The sequence below is a fragment of the Helobdella robusta genome, assembly GCF_000326865.2.
Source record: "Helobdella robusta unplaced genomic scaffold HELROscaffold_6, whole genome shotgun sequence".
Classification (NCBI taxonomy): domain Eukaryota; kingdom Metazoa; phylum Annelida; class Clitellata; order Rhynchobdellida; family Glossiphoniidae; genus Helobdella; species Helobdella robusta.
Genome location: NW_008705330.1, coordinates 326,942 through 346,032, shown reverse-complemented (window position 1 = coordinate 346,032; position 19,091 = coordinate 326,942). Strand labels below are relative to the sequence as shown.

Below are 19,091 nucleotides of genomic sequence, written 5' to 3'. Positions count from 1 at the left end.
TTGTTTTTTTATTTGTTTCGAATTAATGACTATGAATAAAATGTGAACACAATGGTATGCATGCAGTGTAGAAGTATATTAAGACGGTGGGTCGAGTGAACGTGAGTGAATGATCATTTCGATACGTATGTGTGTACATTATTCTTTTATTTTTCATATATTTAATGAAGCATCGAGATGTTGGTGACCACGCGGTAACGATAATGAGGAAGACGTCTGCTAATTTTACGATCAAATGACGCAATGCGCACGTTATCATTGAACAAAGTGACGATATAACTGCAGTATCTAAATGTCCAAGGAGTAAAGTAAGTAAAAAGTGTAACAATATGAAAAAGTGTAATGCAAATGTGTTCTATGTACGTGATTCTGTGATATCAAACTCCGAATCGTGAGCATGGAACTGAAACATTTTTCTTCAGGTGTATTGAATGAATACTTGGAAGCGGCGATATAACTGAACTCTCAAACTTGAAGAACATAATATATCATGATTCAATAAGCTGTGCAAGATTTGACTATTCGAGCTCGGCCCTCGAGATCCAAGGTAGCTCCACTACAAAATGTGAACCGCATTTCTCGCCCATGGGATTCTATCTACAATATTTAAAACGCGCGCTTCATTGCATTCTACAAATGTCTGTAGCACTTGAATTCAATAAATTTTATGAAAGAAGTAAATGACAATATTAATAAAAACGATGGAATATCACAATAGAGTATGCTGTGCTGCGACCGTTAGTGGCAACAAATATCCAACGGGAAGTCTATGCTCATTCAATTGATTAAATAAATAATTTTATTAACGTTATCAATGTGGTTTTAATCTCTTTCTGACATTAAGTAATGGATATATATATATTTATATATATATATGTATATATTCATATATATGTATATATTCATATATATATATATATATATATATTATATAGATATATAGAAGCTATTTTAATATTTACAACTAATGGATAAATTAAGAAAAAACAAAAGTAAGTAGAAGCAACCAGTGTGAAAACATCATGTGGATGAAGTTTAGGGTTAGATGACATGGGTTATTATGCTTGCAGTTAGCAATAACTTTACTTACCATTTTGTTAGTACGTTAAAGCTCTTAACAATTTATCGCCTAATACTATACGTAAGAACACATTATTACACGTATATAATATACACACACTCACACAAACACTAGTAAAGAAACATACACACACACACACCACCACACACACACCACCACACACACACACACACACACTTGTCACGTAGGTAGAAAGATGTATGACAGTGATGCATCAATACTAACGATAAAAATTATGATTAAGGAGAATAAAAATTTTAGAAGCCCGTCAGTGAGAAGTTTGGAATCAATGAACTTTAACCCTCCATCTCAAAACTACGTAGCAGCCGACTCGCAACAAAAGAAATATGACGCAGAGAATGACAATGTCGATGGTCAGGTTGGCGTTCTCCACATCCAACTCCTTCAGAATGTTTTTCGGGTCCTTGAAGTGGCACATGAAGGTGTCGTCCTTGTTGCAGTTCAGAGGCTCTCGATCGAATCCATATATTGCTAGTAAGGTGCCTTCGAAGGAGTACCTTCAAGAAAACATTTCAGTGCACGTTTAAAAACAATGTGAAATAATGAAATTATTGCTAAAGTAAACACTTTAACGTTTTTTCTAACCTGATGTATGAGATGTAGGAGAGCCATTGCAGGTACTTGGGCATAGTTTCGAAGTTGACGAAGAAGCCGCTGAAGAGAAGAACGGGTATGGCTGTCACGGGCCCGAGAAACACGGCCACCTACGAATGAATAAATTAATTAATTAAATTGGAACGTGAATATTTTTGACACAAAAAAAATGAAACCTGTAGTGATGTTCCCGCTCCAACCAGCAAACCAAGCGATTGAGCAACCAGCGAGGCAAGCACTGACAACAACAGGAACATCGAGAACCTGTTGTGAATGTTGTGTGTGTGTGTGTGTGTGTGTGTGTGTGTGTGTGTGTGTGTGTGGTGTGTGTTGTTTGTCAGGAAACTTTTATGAGCCACGAGCAATTGTAACTTTGAATGTATTTAACAAATTATTCCAACGGATCTATCACTTAAGAATCACTATGAATTAAATAATACCGAAGTGCATAATATAAACAATGGAATTAAAAAGAGATCAGATTTAAAAATTTCTAAAAAAAAACTCACCTGAAGAAATCATTAGGTTGGTTGGTCATCCAGTAAACAAAGCTGCAGTATATGATTGGAAAGATGATCTGGCAGGTAAACATTTGTTTGTTTGTTTATTCTACTGATTTGTTTGTTTGTTGATTTGTTTGTTTGTAAGTTGATTTGTTTGTTTGTTGAGTTGTTTGTTTTATTTGTTTGTATGATCTCTTTCTGTGTATTTCCAATGTTAATAAACGTCCTTGATCGCTGAGGAAATTGCGCTAAATAAGTGAAAATGATGGAATGGTAACTCGTAACAAATCAGACGCACCTGGAATGGCAAATCGGCTAAGGTCTTGGCCAGGTAATAAGCTTTCAGACTGTACCAATAATTCAAATGTTCCCTAATGAACACACCCATTTCGATCGGGACTGCAGATTTGCAATTAATTTTTTTTTGAAAATTCAAAAATTTACTAATCAAATTAGTTTTAAAGCAATTTTGAACTAAAATGGAACATACCACAATGAAAAAAAATAATAATAAAAGCGTGGCAAAACCATTAGGAACACTTCAACATAAAACTCAAATCATTAATGACGTCATTATGATTCATGAGAAATAAGAGATGAAGGAAAAGCAGGTATGAAGTATGAAAGGAGGAATGAAATACGAACAGGTGAGGACAGTGGGCATGAGAGCGGTGAACATGAGGAAGAGCATGCAGAAGAAGAGACAGCCGGCATTGTTGTAGGCCTTCGAGGACTCGTTGCCGATGTTGAGGTAGAGCAGACCGATGAGGATGCCGATGACCACGTGTGAGAACAGGCGAAGTCGAGTTAACGTCTGCAAGTGATCACGTGCGTGCAGATTATAAACTTTTATCAAAAAATAAATTACATGTAGGATATTAATATTATCATTGTATTTTAATAAAATTTCCTCTGCCAAAATTTAGTTTATGTTAATCAAGTTTGTTTGATGATACTGGCACGACATTCGGCCGTTTTTCACTATCCGGTCTCATCTGTATATCGCTGTAAGATATCCAAATATGACCGGATAGTCAAAATATGCTCTAGCGTTTACGTTTATGTTAATACGCATAGTGTGGAGGTTTTGGTTTCATGCGCGCCTAAACGTGCCTGCCAAGTGTCGGAGCAGTAAAATAAAAAACCAAACAAAAAACATACAGCATCTCGCATAATGGATATGAACGTGCGTATGAAGAGGACTCTGAACTGCGTGAAGCAACTGGTGGCGAAGGTGTGGCACTCGTATTCATAGGAAGACTGCATAATAAACATACCTTAGATATGTAACAATTGGGACAAACAAAATAATCTAAATTACTCTACAACCATTCGTCAAAAAAATTAAAGATTATTTCAAACAAAAATTTGCTAACTGTCTGAACTAATGATAATATCAGCCAACCAACCAATTAACCTAACCCTATCTAGGCGGCCCAACTGACAAACTGATCAACCAACCAACCAACCACCAACCAACCAACCAACCAGCCAGCCAGCCAGCCAGCCAGCCAGCCAGCCAGCCAGCCAGTCAAACAACTAACCAACCAACCAACCAACCTCAGTGGCAACGTCAGTATTTTTATCTAAGGTGGAATGTTTTTCAGAGTCGTCTTCCTGACGGTAGCCGCTCATCAGCTGCTTGATCTTCTCCACTTCATCAAAATGATTGCCAGCCAGTTTGCAGTTGTTGCAGTTCTTTGCAGCTGCAATGGCATCTTCGTGCAGAATGTTGCAGCTCGACTTCAAGTTCTCACAGAAGCTGGTTGGTGTCTGTGGAACTGAAGTGAATGCAGGCAGGCTGGCGTGTTCTTTGTGCAAGTAATTCGTCTGTTGGTTGGATTGGTTAAGAAGATAGTTGTAGGAAATGTCTCAGGCTAAATCAATGTTAGCTTATAAAGATATCGAAACACCATAACATCTTAACAACATAATTTCCAAACAAAATGTTATAACATCACCAAACCATGACATCACCACACCATAACATCACCACACCATAACCGTATTCCCACTAAACATTAACACAACAACAAAACATCTGAATATTATACATTCAGTAAAAGAAGACTTCATTCAGTATAATTGAAATTTTTGGATACTGCCAACTATAATTGAAAAAATTTAAAGCTTAACGCTTCTGATTTTATTAAAAAGTTCTATAAAGAGAAATATGGAAGAATTAATTTGAAAAAAATATATATATAAAAGCTAGTGATCATAACTAAGCAACAACAACATCAACAACAAACGCAACAAAAGTCAACAACAGCAGCAGCAGCAACAACAGTAACAACAACAACAGCAACAGCAGCAACAACAACAACAACAGCAACAACAACAACAGCAGCAGCAACAATAACGGCAACAACAACAACAACAAATGATCACGAAACATGCCTTCAACGAGATCCTCTTGTCGATTCGTTGGTACTTCTTGAACTTGCCCTCCCTCACGGCCATGACCAGCCTGGGGATGACATCTCCGTACTCACCACACGACACCTCCATCACTGTGGCGTGGTTGTTGGGTTTGTTGTTGGTGATGTCATCATGATCGTGTTTGTCGTCGTCGATCAATGTTGATAATGCAGTTGTTTGCGATTGATTAAAATAATCCATCAAAATATTAATATGATAGTATGCTAAGGTGGCAAAATGAAGGCACCATGTCTGCTTAATTTGCTGCACATTTAAAACAGCACAACTGACGGAAACGGATGCACTCTTGTTACGACTCAACTACACACGCAGTAAAGTTCAGGTTAATGTGAATAAGTTTTCCGGCTTGTGATTGAGATCATTTTTAAATAAATTTGTTTCTTAGAGGTTATTCCATGCATGTACGTCAAATCTTCATTAGAAGATGAAGCCTGAGACCGCGATGAACGTGTCTGATGTTTAAAACATGTGTGCCGTCAACTAGATAGCAACCACATTTTAAAATGCTGAGATGAACAACAGAAATAATAATTCATCGCAGCATACAGAGTTAGGCTGCAGTCAACCAAAACTTGATGGATGTCACAAAATTTAGTTTCGTTACAAATGATGATGATGATGATGACGATGATGATGATGATAATTCTTTGATATTACGCCACAAAACGATATTTAAGAAATAAGAAATTAATAAATAAAAACACATAAATTGAGCAAGTTTAGCATGTTGAAATGAATTTGGACATTATTATATATCAATCTCGCCAAGGGAAATCAGGTATTTTATAAACAACGAAGTGTGAACGGTGATGCTATGTGTGAATAATGATATGTGAACAATGATATGTGTGAAAATTGATACGTATGAACAATGTTATGTGTGGACAAAGATATGTGAACAACGAAATTATGTGTGAACAATGGATATAAAATGAACAATGAGGAAAAAATTGTTTGTTGTCCATAAAATTGTCCATTTTGGGAATAAGATTTTTGAAAGCTGCGTAAAGTTATTTTATGATGACATGACAATATGTATCGAAATGAAGGAAAAAATTGTAACTTTACACCGGTAGACACGTTTGAAAAAATAACAGACACGAAAACGAAAAAAGTGGATACATATCAAACAGCAGAAACTCACACACCATAATCTGCGGGGTTGTGGTAGGATGGGCAGTTGAGGCCCTGGGATGCGAGGGATGGTACAAGTCCAGGGATGTTTCCATTGTAGATGCACTGTCCCTCTGCCAACATGTACAGCTGAAGGTTTGTTATGTGTGAGTGTGTGTGTTTGTGTGTGTGCGTGTGTGTAGCTATTCACACGCACAACTGCAAGGTTGGTTGTTGGCGTTCGAATGACATTTTCACTAACCAAAAGATCATTAAAATTATTACAATTGATTGATGATTATTTGATTTTTAACGAAACTTATTCAACGATCAATTGAAATATTAAAATAATATTTATTAACAAGTATTATTCCATTCATTTCAAAACAAAAACCTCAATTTGGTGTAACAAAAGCCAACATTACTAAACCAACGTTACAACGCCATTCTCCAAGAAGCCCCACTAAATAGATTTCATTAACAGACCCCATCCTGCAAATACAATCAACAAATTCAAATGTTCATGTTCATACCTTGTCAAACATCTCAAACAGTTTGGCACTCGGTTGATGGATGGTGCAGATGATTGTTCTGCCTCCCAGAGCCAGGGACTTCAACAAACTTATACACTGGAAGCACGACTGGCTGTCCAACCCACTGATTGTGTTCAAAGTACATTTATTCATATCAACGTACATTTATTCAATTATTTAAATACTCAGCTTATAAACAGCAACCATCCAAAGCCAATTAGAAAACCAACGAGTAAGAAAATGAGAAATCGTTAAATTGTAGTGAGAGTTGAAAACCTATTTCAAAAAATAAAAAAATATTTGAAGAATTACTCAAAATACATTCTTTTAGATGATTTAAAAAGAGAGATGGAAAAAATAGATAACTTCACAATTACTGAACGGGCTGAAATAAAAATATGCAGGCAAACCTGGTTGGTTCATCAAAGAACATGACGGGTGGATTGTTGACAAGTTCCAGAGCTATGGACAGCCTCTTCCTCTGACCTCCTGACAACTTTTCTGTTCTTGTGTTCAAACTGTCCAACAACCCTAGTGTCTCCAATATCTCTTCTACCTACATAAAAAAAATAACCAAAATTATCCTTATGAATTCCTAGACTGCATGTTCGATCGTATTACGTCACACAGAGGTAAAAATGTTATCAATTTGCGACGGTTGATATGAAACACGACGTCTCCCAAGAGAATATAACAATTGTAGAGTGCAACATGGCTGGCTAACGTTTTGTTAAATAAGAGAAGCAGATAAGATTGGCAATGCAATTTAGTGCAAATTGTACAGGATCAACATTTTTAATAAGAAAGTGAAGATTGATATTTAGGTAGCTGTATAATAAAAAACAAACAACAGAATAAAATACGTGTGATTTTTGTTTAGAATTTTAAGTTCAAACTGAGTGGCATTCATAAGAACATTCGCTCAAATGAATGAAATTATAAAGCCATTCACCACAAAAATGATTTTTAGAAATGCAAATTCATCACAGCAATAGGAAGCCATTAAACATGAACGAGAACACAACACAAGACTTACAATGGCCTGCTTTTCATGCTTGCCCATTTTTTCGGTGAGTTTCAAGTTGGCAGCACACATCATGGCTTCCTTGACGCTGAGATGGGGGAGGAGATTATCATCTTGCATGATGTAGCAGGACATCTTGCGGAATGTTCGAGGATCTCTATCTTTTCCATTCACTGTTATTTCGCCTTCGACTGAATTGGTTCTGGTAGTGGAAGTGGGTGATGAAATGAAATAATTCTGCAATAATGAATGGATTTTGTTACTGGAGGTGATTGAGGGAATATGTTGATTGTTGGTGGTGCAAGTGACAGGCTTGTTAGTGGAGATAAGTGAAGACATGAATGTCTTCTTAATGACGTGATAGAAAATGATAAAATGAATATCAAATAACTTTAAAGAACGAAAACAAATTGAATCTCCCAATATGAGATGCTATGGGGAGAAAAATTTAAATCATGGCATTGATTGCATCTGTTTTTGTAGTTTACAAATAATTTTTTACAAAATTAAACACCAATTAGTTTAGTTTCGTTCTACTCAAAATAATTTCACAAAAATTGTAAAATTAAATAAATAACTTTCACATCTCATCATTCCAATAAATAATGCATTAAATTACAATTTAAGATAACAGTTTTTACTTTGGCAATGAAAACTGATAACTTGAAATTTTCAAACTTCAACAATGAAAAATTTCGTCATTAGGATTTTGGCTGGCAAGATGGTTTTAAGATATAGTGATATGTTATATCATATATATGATCTTATATATAACATATATTATAACATACATACATCTTACATTGTTGTAATCATTATCTTATTATATTATACTGTATACTTAGGTTTGAGTCTCAATCTCAGTTCAGTAATTGTAGTAGTTGAAATGGGCAATTAAAAGATGATGATGCAAAGAGGATGATTTGATCAGTCATTAATATGTGCTGACTCAATATGTTGAATATTGTGGAAAATGATTTGAATATGGTAATGATCCAATATAATGAATCTAAAAAACAATATTTAATATGACAAACATGACACGTCACTACAACATGTTACGACAGACAACGATGAACAACAATCAATAAAATGAAATGAGGAGGGATGATGTTCGTTGAAACTGATCACTGAGATCTCCATCATGCAAACCTGTAGCCGGCAAGAATGTTCATGAGGGAGGACTTGCCGGCACCACTCGGTCCCATGATGACCGTCAAATTGCCTGACCTAATCTTGCCCGACACACTTTTCAAGATTGTTTTGAAACCTGCATGAGTTGTTTGTAGAGTGAGATTTGAGCCAAGTAATTTAATAAATTGAATTTTAATAATGAAGGCAAACTAAAGAAACGTAATAAATGACGTTTAATGTACCATGTGAATATGTGAGTTGGAACTAATCTAATGGTCTTTGGCAAACTCTTTAATGCATGTTTTGTTGATTAAGCAGTTTTTTTAGATAGTAATTTTTTTATGGAAAATTTGAAAATTAAAACTAGTATTTAGAAAGTTACTAATTGCCAAATAAAAATAAAATGGATTATAGATTATAAATATGAAGTTTTAAAGATACTGTTAAAGGGCCAGGTAGCTATAGAGATAAAACATGCACTTGTCAACGAATCTCGCTTTATACTTTATACATATAATATGTATTTTAGGTTGAAGCACATTCAAATTATGAAATACATTACACGTGTCTTACTTATGATAAGCAAATACCCACTTTAGGAAAAAGAGAGAGGGAGGGAGAGAAGAAGAGGAGGAGAGAGAGAGAGAGAAAGAAAAAGAGAGAGCAGGTCACATGGTAGAGCATTGGTAAGTGCTACTTGGACTAATCTCAATGATTGATAAACATTTAACTTTGTTTAGGCGAACAACAACGATAATTGTAAATAAAACTTTTGTTTTATCTGTTATATGTTTATTAAATTAAAAACTAAATAAATTTGAATGCTCAATTCTTTAAAATATCTTGTGACAAGCTGCTAAACGAATTGAAAAAGGGCTAACAAATAAAAATGCAAGATGAAACACGCAGATCTAGGCCAGAAATTGTTGTGGGGCGTGAAAGAAGAATATTTAAGACATTAATTTTAGATATACTTAATTTGTAATATAATGTGTGTTACCAACATATATATATATATATATATATATATATATATATATATATATATATGCAAGATCAATCAATCAGCTTATTACGTTCAACGGCGCTCCTCAGTGAAATTTTACAAACAGATGGGTCCTGAGATCAGCTCTGAACTTCGCAAGTGATGGAGATGTAGTCAGATCAATTAAAACCAAATAAATGAAACTTAAAAAGCTAACTGATACACGTGAATCAACTACTATAAAATATTTTTATGCTTTTTTTATTATTTTTCTTATGATATCTGGTTAGCAATAAACTCAAAGATATTCGATTGGGTTTTTCACATAAATAACGCTATCTCAGTGTGTCTTACAGTTCTAAAAGGATTTCATGAACAGAATGATGAGTGTTAGGCAGACATGTTCCTCCTTACAACATACAGTTGGCTTCCATGTTTTCAACCAGCCTTCCAATTAGCTACAACTTTGAAACATCATGACCATCATCTCTTCTCAAAATATTCCAACTTTCATTTCTCCCCAAACATTCCAAGTTGCTTCATAAATGCCCACCTCAGCATGTTTTTATATTATTGGTCCAAACAGACTAAAATGGTGGTATCTTAGTGATCCACGACTTATCTAGCGTCTTTTGGGCTTACCCAATTGTATGAATGAATGTATCAATATGAAAGATAGTAAATTTGTTAGAGATTATATTGAGATCTCCACTCTCTGTTTGAAATCATGCAAAGTCAGTAAAAGCTTATTGTTTGCTGTACAGGTTAAAAAAGCATGTTGAATTAATTAATAAGTTTAAGAAGTAAAAAAAGAGTATTAATAAGTTTTATTATTGTGATTAAAAATCATTGTTGACATCCTTGACTGAATATAATCTGGTTGAATTTTTTATTATAAAATACAAAAAATAAACTGTTCACTCACTCTCTTTCTCTCTCTCTCTCTCTCACGCACACACACACACACGCACGCACACATACACACAATTTAATAGTGTGTATCTAGAAGAATCCCATGATGGCAGTTGAACATCCATGAAAGCATATGCATGCAGTTTTATTAAATATTCACTATCACACATGACAGAACCTCACACACATGTGCAACAAAAATTTAATACAAGCTGCTTGCTGATCTATTGCTTTGAATTTAAACATCTTATGGCTGCTGTACGAAAGCAAAAGCAAAAATTTTATTTCATGTATCTTTGTAAAAACTTATGTTCATTGTTGTAGTTTGTTCATTTTATATTTCCTCAAGTTAAATTCATTTGTTAGGTCATTTGCTATTCATTTTAAAATCAGTAATCTGTTTCCAGTTTTTCATTTCACCATTTCATTCATACAACTGCTTATTCTTCCACCTGGACCCATCTACACAACATTTTTCAAATATTAAAAAAAATTACAAAAAATAATTAAATAAATTTTTTTTAGTTAAACATTAAACAACTAGATAACATTTAGATAACTTTTGACCTTTGAAACCATGAAAATTGATCATCACCATTATCACCCTTATTAATTTCTCCCTCATCACTCAATGTAAAAATCATAAACAGTGCAGTTTTTATTAGTTTTCATGAATTAATTCGTAGAAGTCATCTGACCAGCAACATATGTAAGGGATTAAAACAATGTTAACTGATGTTGTTCATTCACGAAGACGAAGAATTAACATTAATCCTTCAGCCATTTCTGTAACACCACACAGCAGGTTGCTGTACATATTCATCAAACTACTTAATTGAGTAACGCAAAATTACTTATCACTTATCACTTATCAATTACTTATCACAAAACAATTCCCAGAAAACGAAATGACTATCAAGCAATTTGAAGCTATGGGTAGATATAAACAAGTAAAATCATGAGATTATGTCATGTAATGAATGAATGTTCATTAATTAATTGTCATCAGCAGTTCAGCTTTCCTCATTGAATGAGCGGTTGAAACTTCTTACAATGGATTTAATAAGCCTCATTAATAGTTCACCTTTGTCATCATCAATTATTTCTCTCAAATGACTTCAATTAATTTAATCATTCTTATTGTATAACACTTGTAAAGAGCATTGCTGTCAAACAGAAATGCAAAAATCATTCATTTTATCTAATCATTCATCTTATCTAATCATCCTCATCACCACGAATACAATCATCATCGTCGTCGTCATCGTCACCACCATGTTTATCATCATCACCAAAATCATCATTTAAAAATATACCTACACGTGTGCTTGTTAAACTGTGTGCACAGCTGACAAGTGAATGAAATGATAAAATTTCAAAAACACATCCAACATTTTTTTACATTTGCACAAAATCTGTATTTCAAAATTGCAGAGTTTTAAGACCATGTTTTGAATTAATGCGTGTTAACTTCAAGTAAATAAATTTAATACATTACAAATACATTAAATAAATTTAATGACATTGCTCCAAATTTTATAAAATTTAGTTGAAGGTTAAAAGATGAAATGAAGACAAGTCAATGACATTTTTCATCACATCTCATCATTAATTTTTTAAGGAATTAATTGAAAAAGATGCACCTTGCTACCAGATTGTTTACATTAGGCAACTACTTGCAAGCATTGTAACATATGCACAATTCTTAGTTGGCAAACAAACACTTATGTTTGGTCTATTTGACATGCTTATAAATAGGTGAACAGTTCGCCAATGAGGGATGTGTTCACAATATTTTTATTGTCATTATCATTATTAATTGTCTGTGAATTTATTCTTCTAAGTATGTACAACATCACACATGGCACATGACAGTCAGGAATCTGTTTGCATTTGAACCCGGCCACTGAATCAGGAGGACCAGGTGCCTTAACCATTACACCATCTCCTCGTTGTTCCACGTGTTTGACATAACAAATTATGTCAACAAATGATACTTTCTTTAAAAATTAATTAAATAGATCAAAAATCCAGCCAAACAGATCTATAATACTTGTGTCGCCAGGTCACAATTAACAGAGAAAGAAAGAGCAGAAGTCTACGAACTAATGTATACAATATACATATTTATAGAATTTTTTTTATATAAATGTAAATGAGAAATAAAAAATTAAATGTGAAAATTGAGCTTAAAGTTTTGCCTGTATGTACATATTTTCAAAATAATAACCAATTAATAATAGTGACAATAACAGTGATAATAATAATAATTATAATTTGAAAAAACCATAACAATAGTAATAATAATGTCCAAATTCAATTAAAATTTGGCAATACATGTTGATTCTCCATGCCTGGTACAACACTCAGTAACAACCAGTCAGTAACAACCAGTCAGTTGGTCAACTGGTCAGTTAGTCAAACTAGCAGTATAATATATTATTATAAAACAAATTTAAATTGTCTCATGTCTACTGTCTGTACTTTTTTCTCAACAGTTCAAAACTGTAATGTTATTTTTTATTAATTTAATAATCAAAGAATGGAACAAATACAAATGAATCAATGAATCAACAAACAAGTGAACAAACAATTGAATAATAAAACAAAGAGACAATTGAACAAACTAACAATGAAATAAACAACGAAGCAAACAATGGAACAAACAAACAACGAAGCAAACAATGGAACAAACAAACAATGAAGCAAACAATGGAACTAACCTTTTTTACGACCCTCCTTCACTGAGTAGGTCAAATCTTTGAACTCGATATCAATGGCTTTAATTTTCGGCAGTTGACTGAATGCAGAGGGCACGAATGTGATGACGTCACGATTGTCGACCTTCTTCAGACGAGGCAGACTGACACCAGACTGCTGGGAAAGGGAGGGAACATCATTCCTCTCCACCAGCTGTCCATTCTCACCTCTCACAAGTGGCACTTGAATTTGTACCGACAACAATTCAGCCATTGTCAATTAATTTCTTTTCTTTTGTCGACGAATATAAAAAAAGTTGTCAATAAAGATTTTTAATTTTAAACTAGATTTATCAGCTAAATCAGACTGCAGTCTAAAGTTTAAAATAGAAATACGACGTGTTTGACTTTGAATTATTTAACATTTGTTGATTTATTTATATACTCTTTAATTAATAATGACAATTATTTTTGTTTATAAGTTAACAAAACAAGTGACAAATTCTTATTCAGAACCATCACTGCCACTGGTAAATCCGCTTCCTGATTACAAAATAAACTCAGGAAATAATAATAAAGATGTATGTATTGCATATTAAATTAACAATACAATAAGATTTAAAGTAAACTACACACGCCAGAGATCATTCAACAATAAGAAGACGTGCGTGTGGCATGCGTCTGACCCCTCGTGTGGCGGCGGATCGCAACTGTACGTACGTCTGAATATTATGTTGTTAGTGGACGAACTTCAACATATCAAAGAGGACAGTGCAACTGGGCAACAACAATGCAACAACAACAACAATGCAACAACAACAATGCAACAACCAGAGCAATCGAAGCAACAAAACCCCTGGAATTATTGAGAGCAGAAGACATCATCTGTTTTATAGGTACCTGTTAACAAAGGACGAGTCCATTTTTTATATTAAGGGGTGCCAAGATAATGTATTGCGATCAGCTGATCGATATTGACATTCAACCAAATAATTTCATGATTTAATAGCAAAATTCAAATTTAAAAAAATTTTATATACTAATTTTTTTGAGTTTAATTTATTTTATTTTATAAAAATTAAATTTTAACACTTATTGTACTTTATAAAACACTTTTGTAAGCTGTTTGTTTTGACACAATTTTGATGGTATTTCTGCAACCAATGATATTGAAAAGATGTAGGCTGGTAGGTGGAGCTTGTAAGTGCACATGTACTCAGACAGCTGTACTGGCGAGTTCGCGATAAGAAAATTTACAAGGATGAAACTACTTGTAACGACGAAAATGATACTGTTGAAGATGACGACGATGATGAGAATGATGATGATGATGAGAAGGAGGAGGAGGAGGAGGAAGAGGAGGAGGACGAGAAAGATGGTGATGATATTAATAATGATGAGGATATGGTAATGATGATGGCGGTGGTATTGATGATGATGATGATGATTGTGAGGTAGATCGTGGTGGAAATAGTGATGAAGATGAAGAAGATGTTGATGAAGATGAAGAAGATGGTGGTAATGAAGAAGATGGTGGTAATGAAGAAGATGGTGGTAATGAAGAAGATGGTGGTGATGATAAAGAAAAGATGATGAATAAGAAGATGGTGAGGATGATGAAGATGATTGGTGAAGAATATGGCGATGATGAGGAAAGAGATGGTGATGTTGAAGATGGTGATGATGATGATGATGATGATAAAAGAGAAGCTGATGATGATGAAGGAGAAGCTGATGACTATAATCAAGATGGCAAGGTGGAAGAACCCGATAACGGTTAGCAATTATAACTTAGCACTGATGCCACAACCATAACAATATCAATAATAATAAAAAGACAACAACAGCCATAATAACAATAATCTTGTATTAGTAATTACTTAACTGTAGTTCCTATATTGTTCGTTTTTTTGCTAAACAGTATTTATCATATTTTTATCAAACTGACGATGTTGGCAGGTTAATTAATAATGATAACAACGAGTAGAAGATATGATGATGATGATGATGATGATGATGATGACGACGGTGATGATGGTGATGATCTGTGATGATGATGGTGGTGATGATGATGATGACGATGATGACGACGATGATGATGATGTGATGATGGTGATGATCTGTGATGATGATGATGGTGATGATGATGATAGGGACTATTGGAACGATTGAAGTGCAGACAAGAGTAAGCAAGATAAAGATAATTTAGTAAAAAAAAAATAAAGATAATGGTAATTTAATATATGAAAATTTGATAGCAGCGAACGAGAAACGATAAGCCTGCACACTTGATTGGGGGGGAATGGGTGATCTTATCAGCTGGTCTCCCCTCTCAATTTGTTTACGCAATGCGTCGCATGAAATAAACAGAGAAATTAATTTTCAGATTACCTTATGATCAACGCAACCAGCACGCAGGTCAGAATTTATGGCTTCATATGATGCTAATCATGTAGAGGATCATCAATTTAAAATTTAAATACACACACGCTCACGCAAAGACGCAGACGCCACACACGCACACAAACACACACTCACTCACACACACACACACACACACACACACACATATATATATATATATATATATATATATCGATGTGATTGGAAATATAAAAACTGTGGAAGAGACAGACGTAACCATATCCATTCCACATGCGAATATCATTTGACTTGTGTTTATTGTAGAGAACATGCTTTACTTCGCGTGCGTATGAACCTTTTTCTAACTTTTGCTTTGTAATTCATTCTAGTGTTACTTAATTTCGGTGAAATTCCTTCTACTTTTCAGTGATGTGGTTGGTTCTCGTGTTCGATACTTCGTTAGTACTCGATTACCAATTTTAAGTATTCGCACTTGATGTTGGTACTTGCACGTGCAACTTTAAATTGTACTTGCACTTGAAGACTTACAACGTGAAAATACTATAAAAAATTTAAAAAATAGTAGCTACAAATTTTAAATGGACTAATATTTTTTTGGAGATTTTAGCCATTTTTCCAAAATTATGAACCCGGATTTCGGATTTGAGCCGGATTTCCCTCACATAAATTTCAATTTACAATATTCCATCTTTAATACTGAAAACAAATGCTAATAATGTAAACAACAACAACAACGTAATCAGTGATGGCGTCAACAACTACAACAACAACATAAAATACATACTTTTTCAATATTTTTTAAAACATACAAGTAAAGAAATTTCACTAAGAAATACAATTACATTGACTGATTTTAAGTGTCTTTAAAGTATTTTTTATTTAGTGGTGATAATAAGTTGGAATTATGATGCAATTTATGTAATTTATAATTCTTTCAAAAAACAATTGAAAACATATTTTTTATGCTGTTCATAACGTAAATTGTTTTATTTTATTTCATAATTATAATATTGACTCAATTTCTCTTTTTTTTGTTATCCCTAATTTTTCATTTCAATTATTCTAGATATATATGTATTGCTTAATTTTTTCAGTTGATATTTTTTATTCTTGGTTATGTGTAAATTCTGTTGAATTAGTTGAGATTTATTCTGTTATTGCTAGGATGAACCTTTTTACTTTTGTAAATAAAACTGTTCAAAAAAAAAAAATGTTGAAAATTTTTTTTGGGAGTTGGAATCCGGAAGCGGAATTTTTTCATCTGGTGTTTTTTATTTGATAGTACATATTTATAGAAATTGATTAAGAGTTATTACTATTAATTCAATTTGCATTAAATTTAACATGCTGACTGAATTTTTAATTGATTTGAAATCCATGTTTATGATTTGCTTGCTCGTTTAATATTCTGATAGTTCTTTCGCATCCGAGTAAACAATGCTGTACTTGCACTTGAATTATAATGTAATACTCGTACTTGAGGTGTAGGTGGTGCATGTAATAAAAAAAATTTATTGTTATTGAAAAAATTTCTACTACGCCAAATGTTTGTAAAAAAGACGCAAATTGTTTTTATGGAGAAATCAATGCACTTGAGTTTTCTTTGAAGTAATTGTACCTTTAACTTCAATTCATTTATATTTTTACCTTTACTCAAGCACATCGAATAATTTTATTTATGTTTGAGTGAACTGCTACTGCTGGCTACTAAGATTTATTTGGAACATTCAACATTTAACCATTTTGAAAATCTTTGGAGAGAAGGAGAAATCAACGGCTGGAGGAAGCTAGTGAGAAAGTGGCGTTAGGAAATGTGTTGAATTGCTCTCAGCGCGATATTTGCACGAGTTGTACGATGGTGGGCCAGCTCCTGTGTTGTGTTGCGTCGTATGCTAGTGCACCTGGTCTTTGGGATTGGCGCGTTGGGTTCGAATGAAATAAACGATTTTTTTAGCTTATATGTGGGTTATTGTCTCGTGATAGAGTATGTATTAGGATTAGTTTGGAGTAGTGGTGTCGTAATTGATATTATAATATATTTTTTGTATCGTATCGTACCGCTTTGTATTGTATTATTAATTGGTAATATTGAGAACCGTTTAGTAATCTAACATTAATTAGTAATTAATTGTATAGCTGTTTGATAGCGTAATATTAATTAGCATCCTTAAGAACCGTTTTGAAGTGCATTGATCAAACTGAACCATCACTATTGAAGATTAATCCTCATTTGAATATCGAACTGTTCATTTGATTTCTGTCATGCTTTTCGTTTTTGAAAGTAAATATCTAAGCGAGCCTGGCGTTGTTTTATGTTAGAATAATAATCATCTCCGAAAGTAACCCGTGACTGGGAGTAATCATGGAGTAATTATGTGTGTGTGATCATAATGATAGGATGCTACATTAATGATGATTCAATACTACAATAATGAAAAATGAAATGAAAATCTGTTCAAGAATTGCATTGGAGCATATGAACATATTAAGAATTTTTATTCTAAAATGTTTCAGTATATGTGGTTGTAGTGTTTTCTACATTATTAGGCAATTTTTGTTTTGGAGAATCTCGTTATCTGATGAACAGTTTAAAGCTGTTTGAAGCAGTTTGCGGACCATCATGATTCATGATGCACCGTCCATCATAACCACAACAACCGTCTAACCACATCCTTGTCTTAATTATTTTCACAAACGTCATCTCGATAGACATTATTTCATCAACAGATAATTTTTTTTTCAAATGAATTTATATCCGTAAACAATTATCAGTATGATCACATGAAAGCATCTTACAAATTATCTGAGTCTTTGTTGTCACCATCATCGCTCATAACCTAATCATTTTAGTTTTGATCATGGCCATCATTGCTGGCATCATCGTCGTCCTAGTCGTCGTCATCATCATATTTTTATTGTCATCATCGTTATAAAAAACATCGTTGCCACCTATCACCATCATCATCATCGCCGTTATCATACCGCTGCTTCTCTATCTACATTGAAGAAACGGCATAGGGCTTTTTTTTACTTAATTAACTGTTAGGTAGTTGTACGAAGTTACAATCTTTTCTAATTGAGTATACCAGGCGCGTTATATACCACCGCGTCAGACACGCTACACTGCTGAGCCGAAGCCAAAACCCACGTATCGTCGTCACATGAATCATGATTAAGTTGTATGAGTGGTGATTGTATTGTGAGAATTGTGATTATATTTTGTTTTTTTTTGTTTTATTAAAATTTGTATCTCGTATGTGGTGTGAGATTTCTGGTCAAGCTAATTGGTCATTGGAGAAGCACTGGTTCTGCTTTAAACGTAGAACCACGCGAATATTTTTGCTGCTTGTTTTATAATTTATCAGGCTTGAGACATTGGTGCTGTTATGCAAGAAGAAAATGTTTCGATGTATTAATCAAAAGTTATTGTTAAAAAAGTTTCGTCTGAGGGGAGAAATAGCTGGCTGAAAATCAAACACTTCACAGAAATGCTTGTACGAGCTGCTTAGTAAGTATAAAAAATTCTATTTTTATTTTACTGTCAATTTTGTATGCTGATGTTTGTAATGTATTAGTGATTTACTAATTGTTAATAAAACCATTAACTATTTTCTACATAAGCTCTTGAGCTAGATTAGTGGTCTGTAACACTTGAATATTTGAGC

At 33.6% G+C, this 19,091-nt stretch overlaps 1 protein-coding gene across 1 annotated transcript; it reads right to left on the bottom strand.

Moving 5' to 3' along the window:
* Positions 1 to 1,367: 1,367 nt before the first annotated feature.
* Positions 1,368 to 13,315, bottom strand: HELRODRAFT_68730 (hypothetical protein; the record flags this gene model as incomplete). The annotated part of the gene is made up of 14 exons (XM_009028951.1): positions 1,368 to 1,599; positions 1,688 to 1,806; positions 1,873 to 1,960; positions 2,206 to 2,273; positions 2,498 to 2,598; positions 2,845 to 3,013; positions 3,361 to 3,476; positions 4,596 to 4,712; positions 5,790 to 5,904; positions 6,288 to 6,411; positions 6,698 to 6,843; positions 7,324 to 7,513; positions 8,464 to 8,581; positions 13,066 to 13,315. The coding sequence occupies 14 exons, from the start codon at positions 13,313 to 13,315 to the stop codon at positions 1,368 to 1,370; spliced, it is 1,953 nt and encodes a 650-aa protein (XP_009027199.1).
* Positions 13,316 to 19,091: the final 5,776 nt, after the last annotated feature.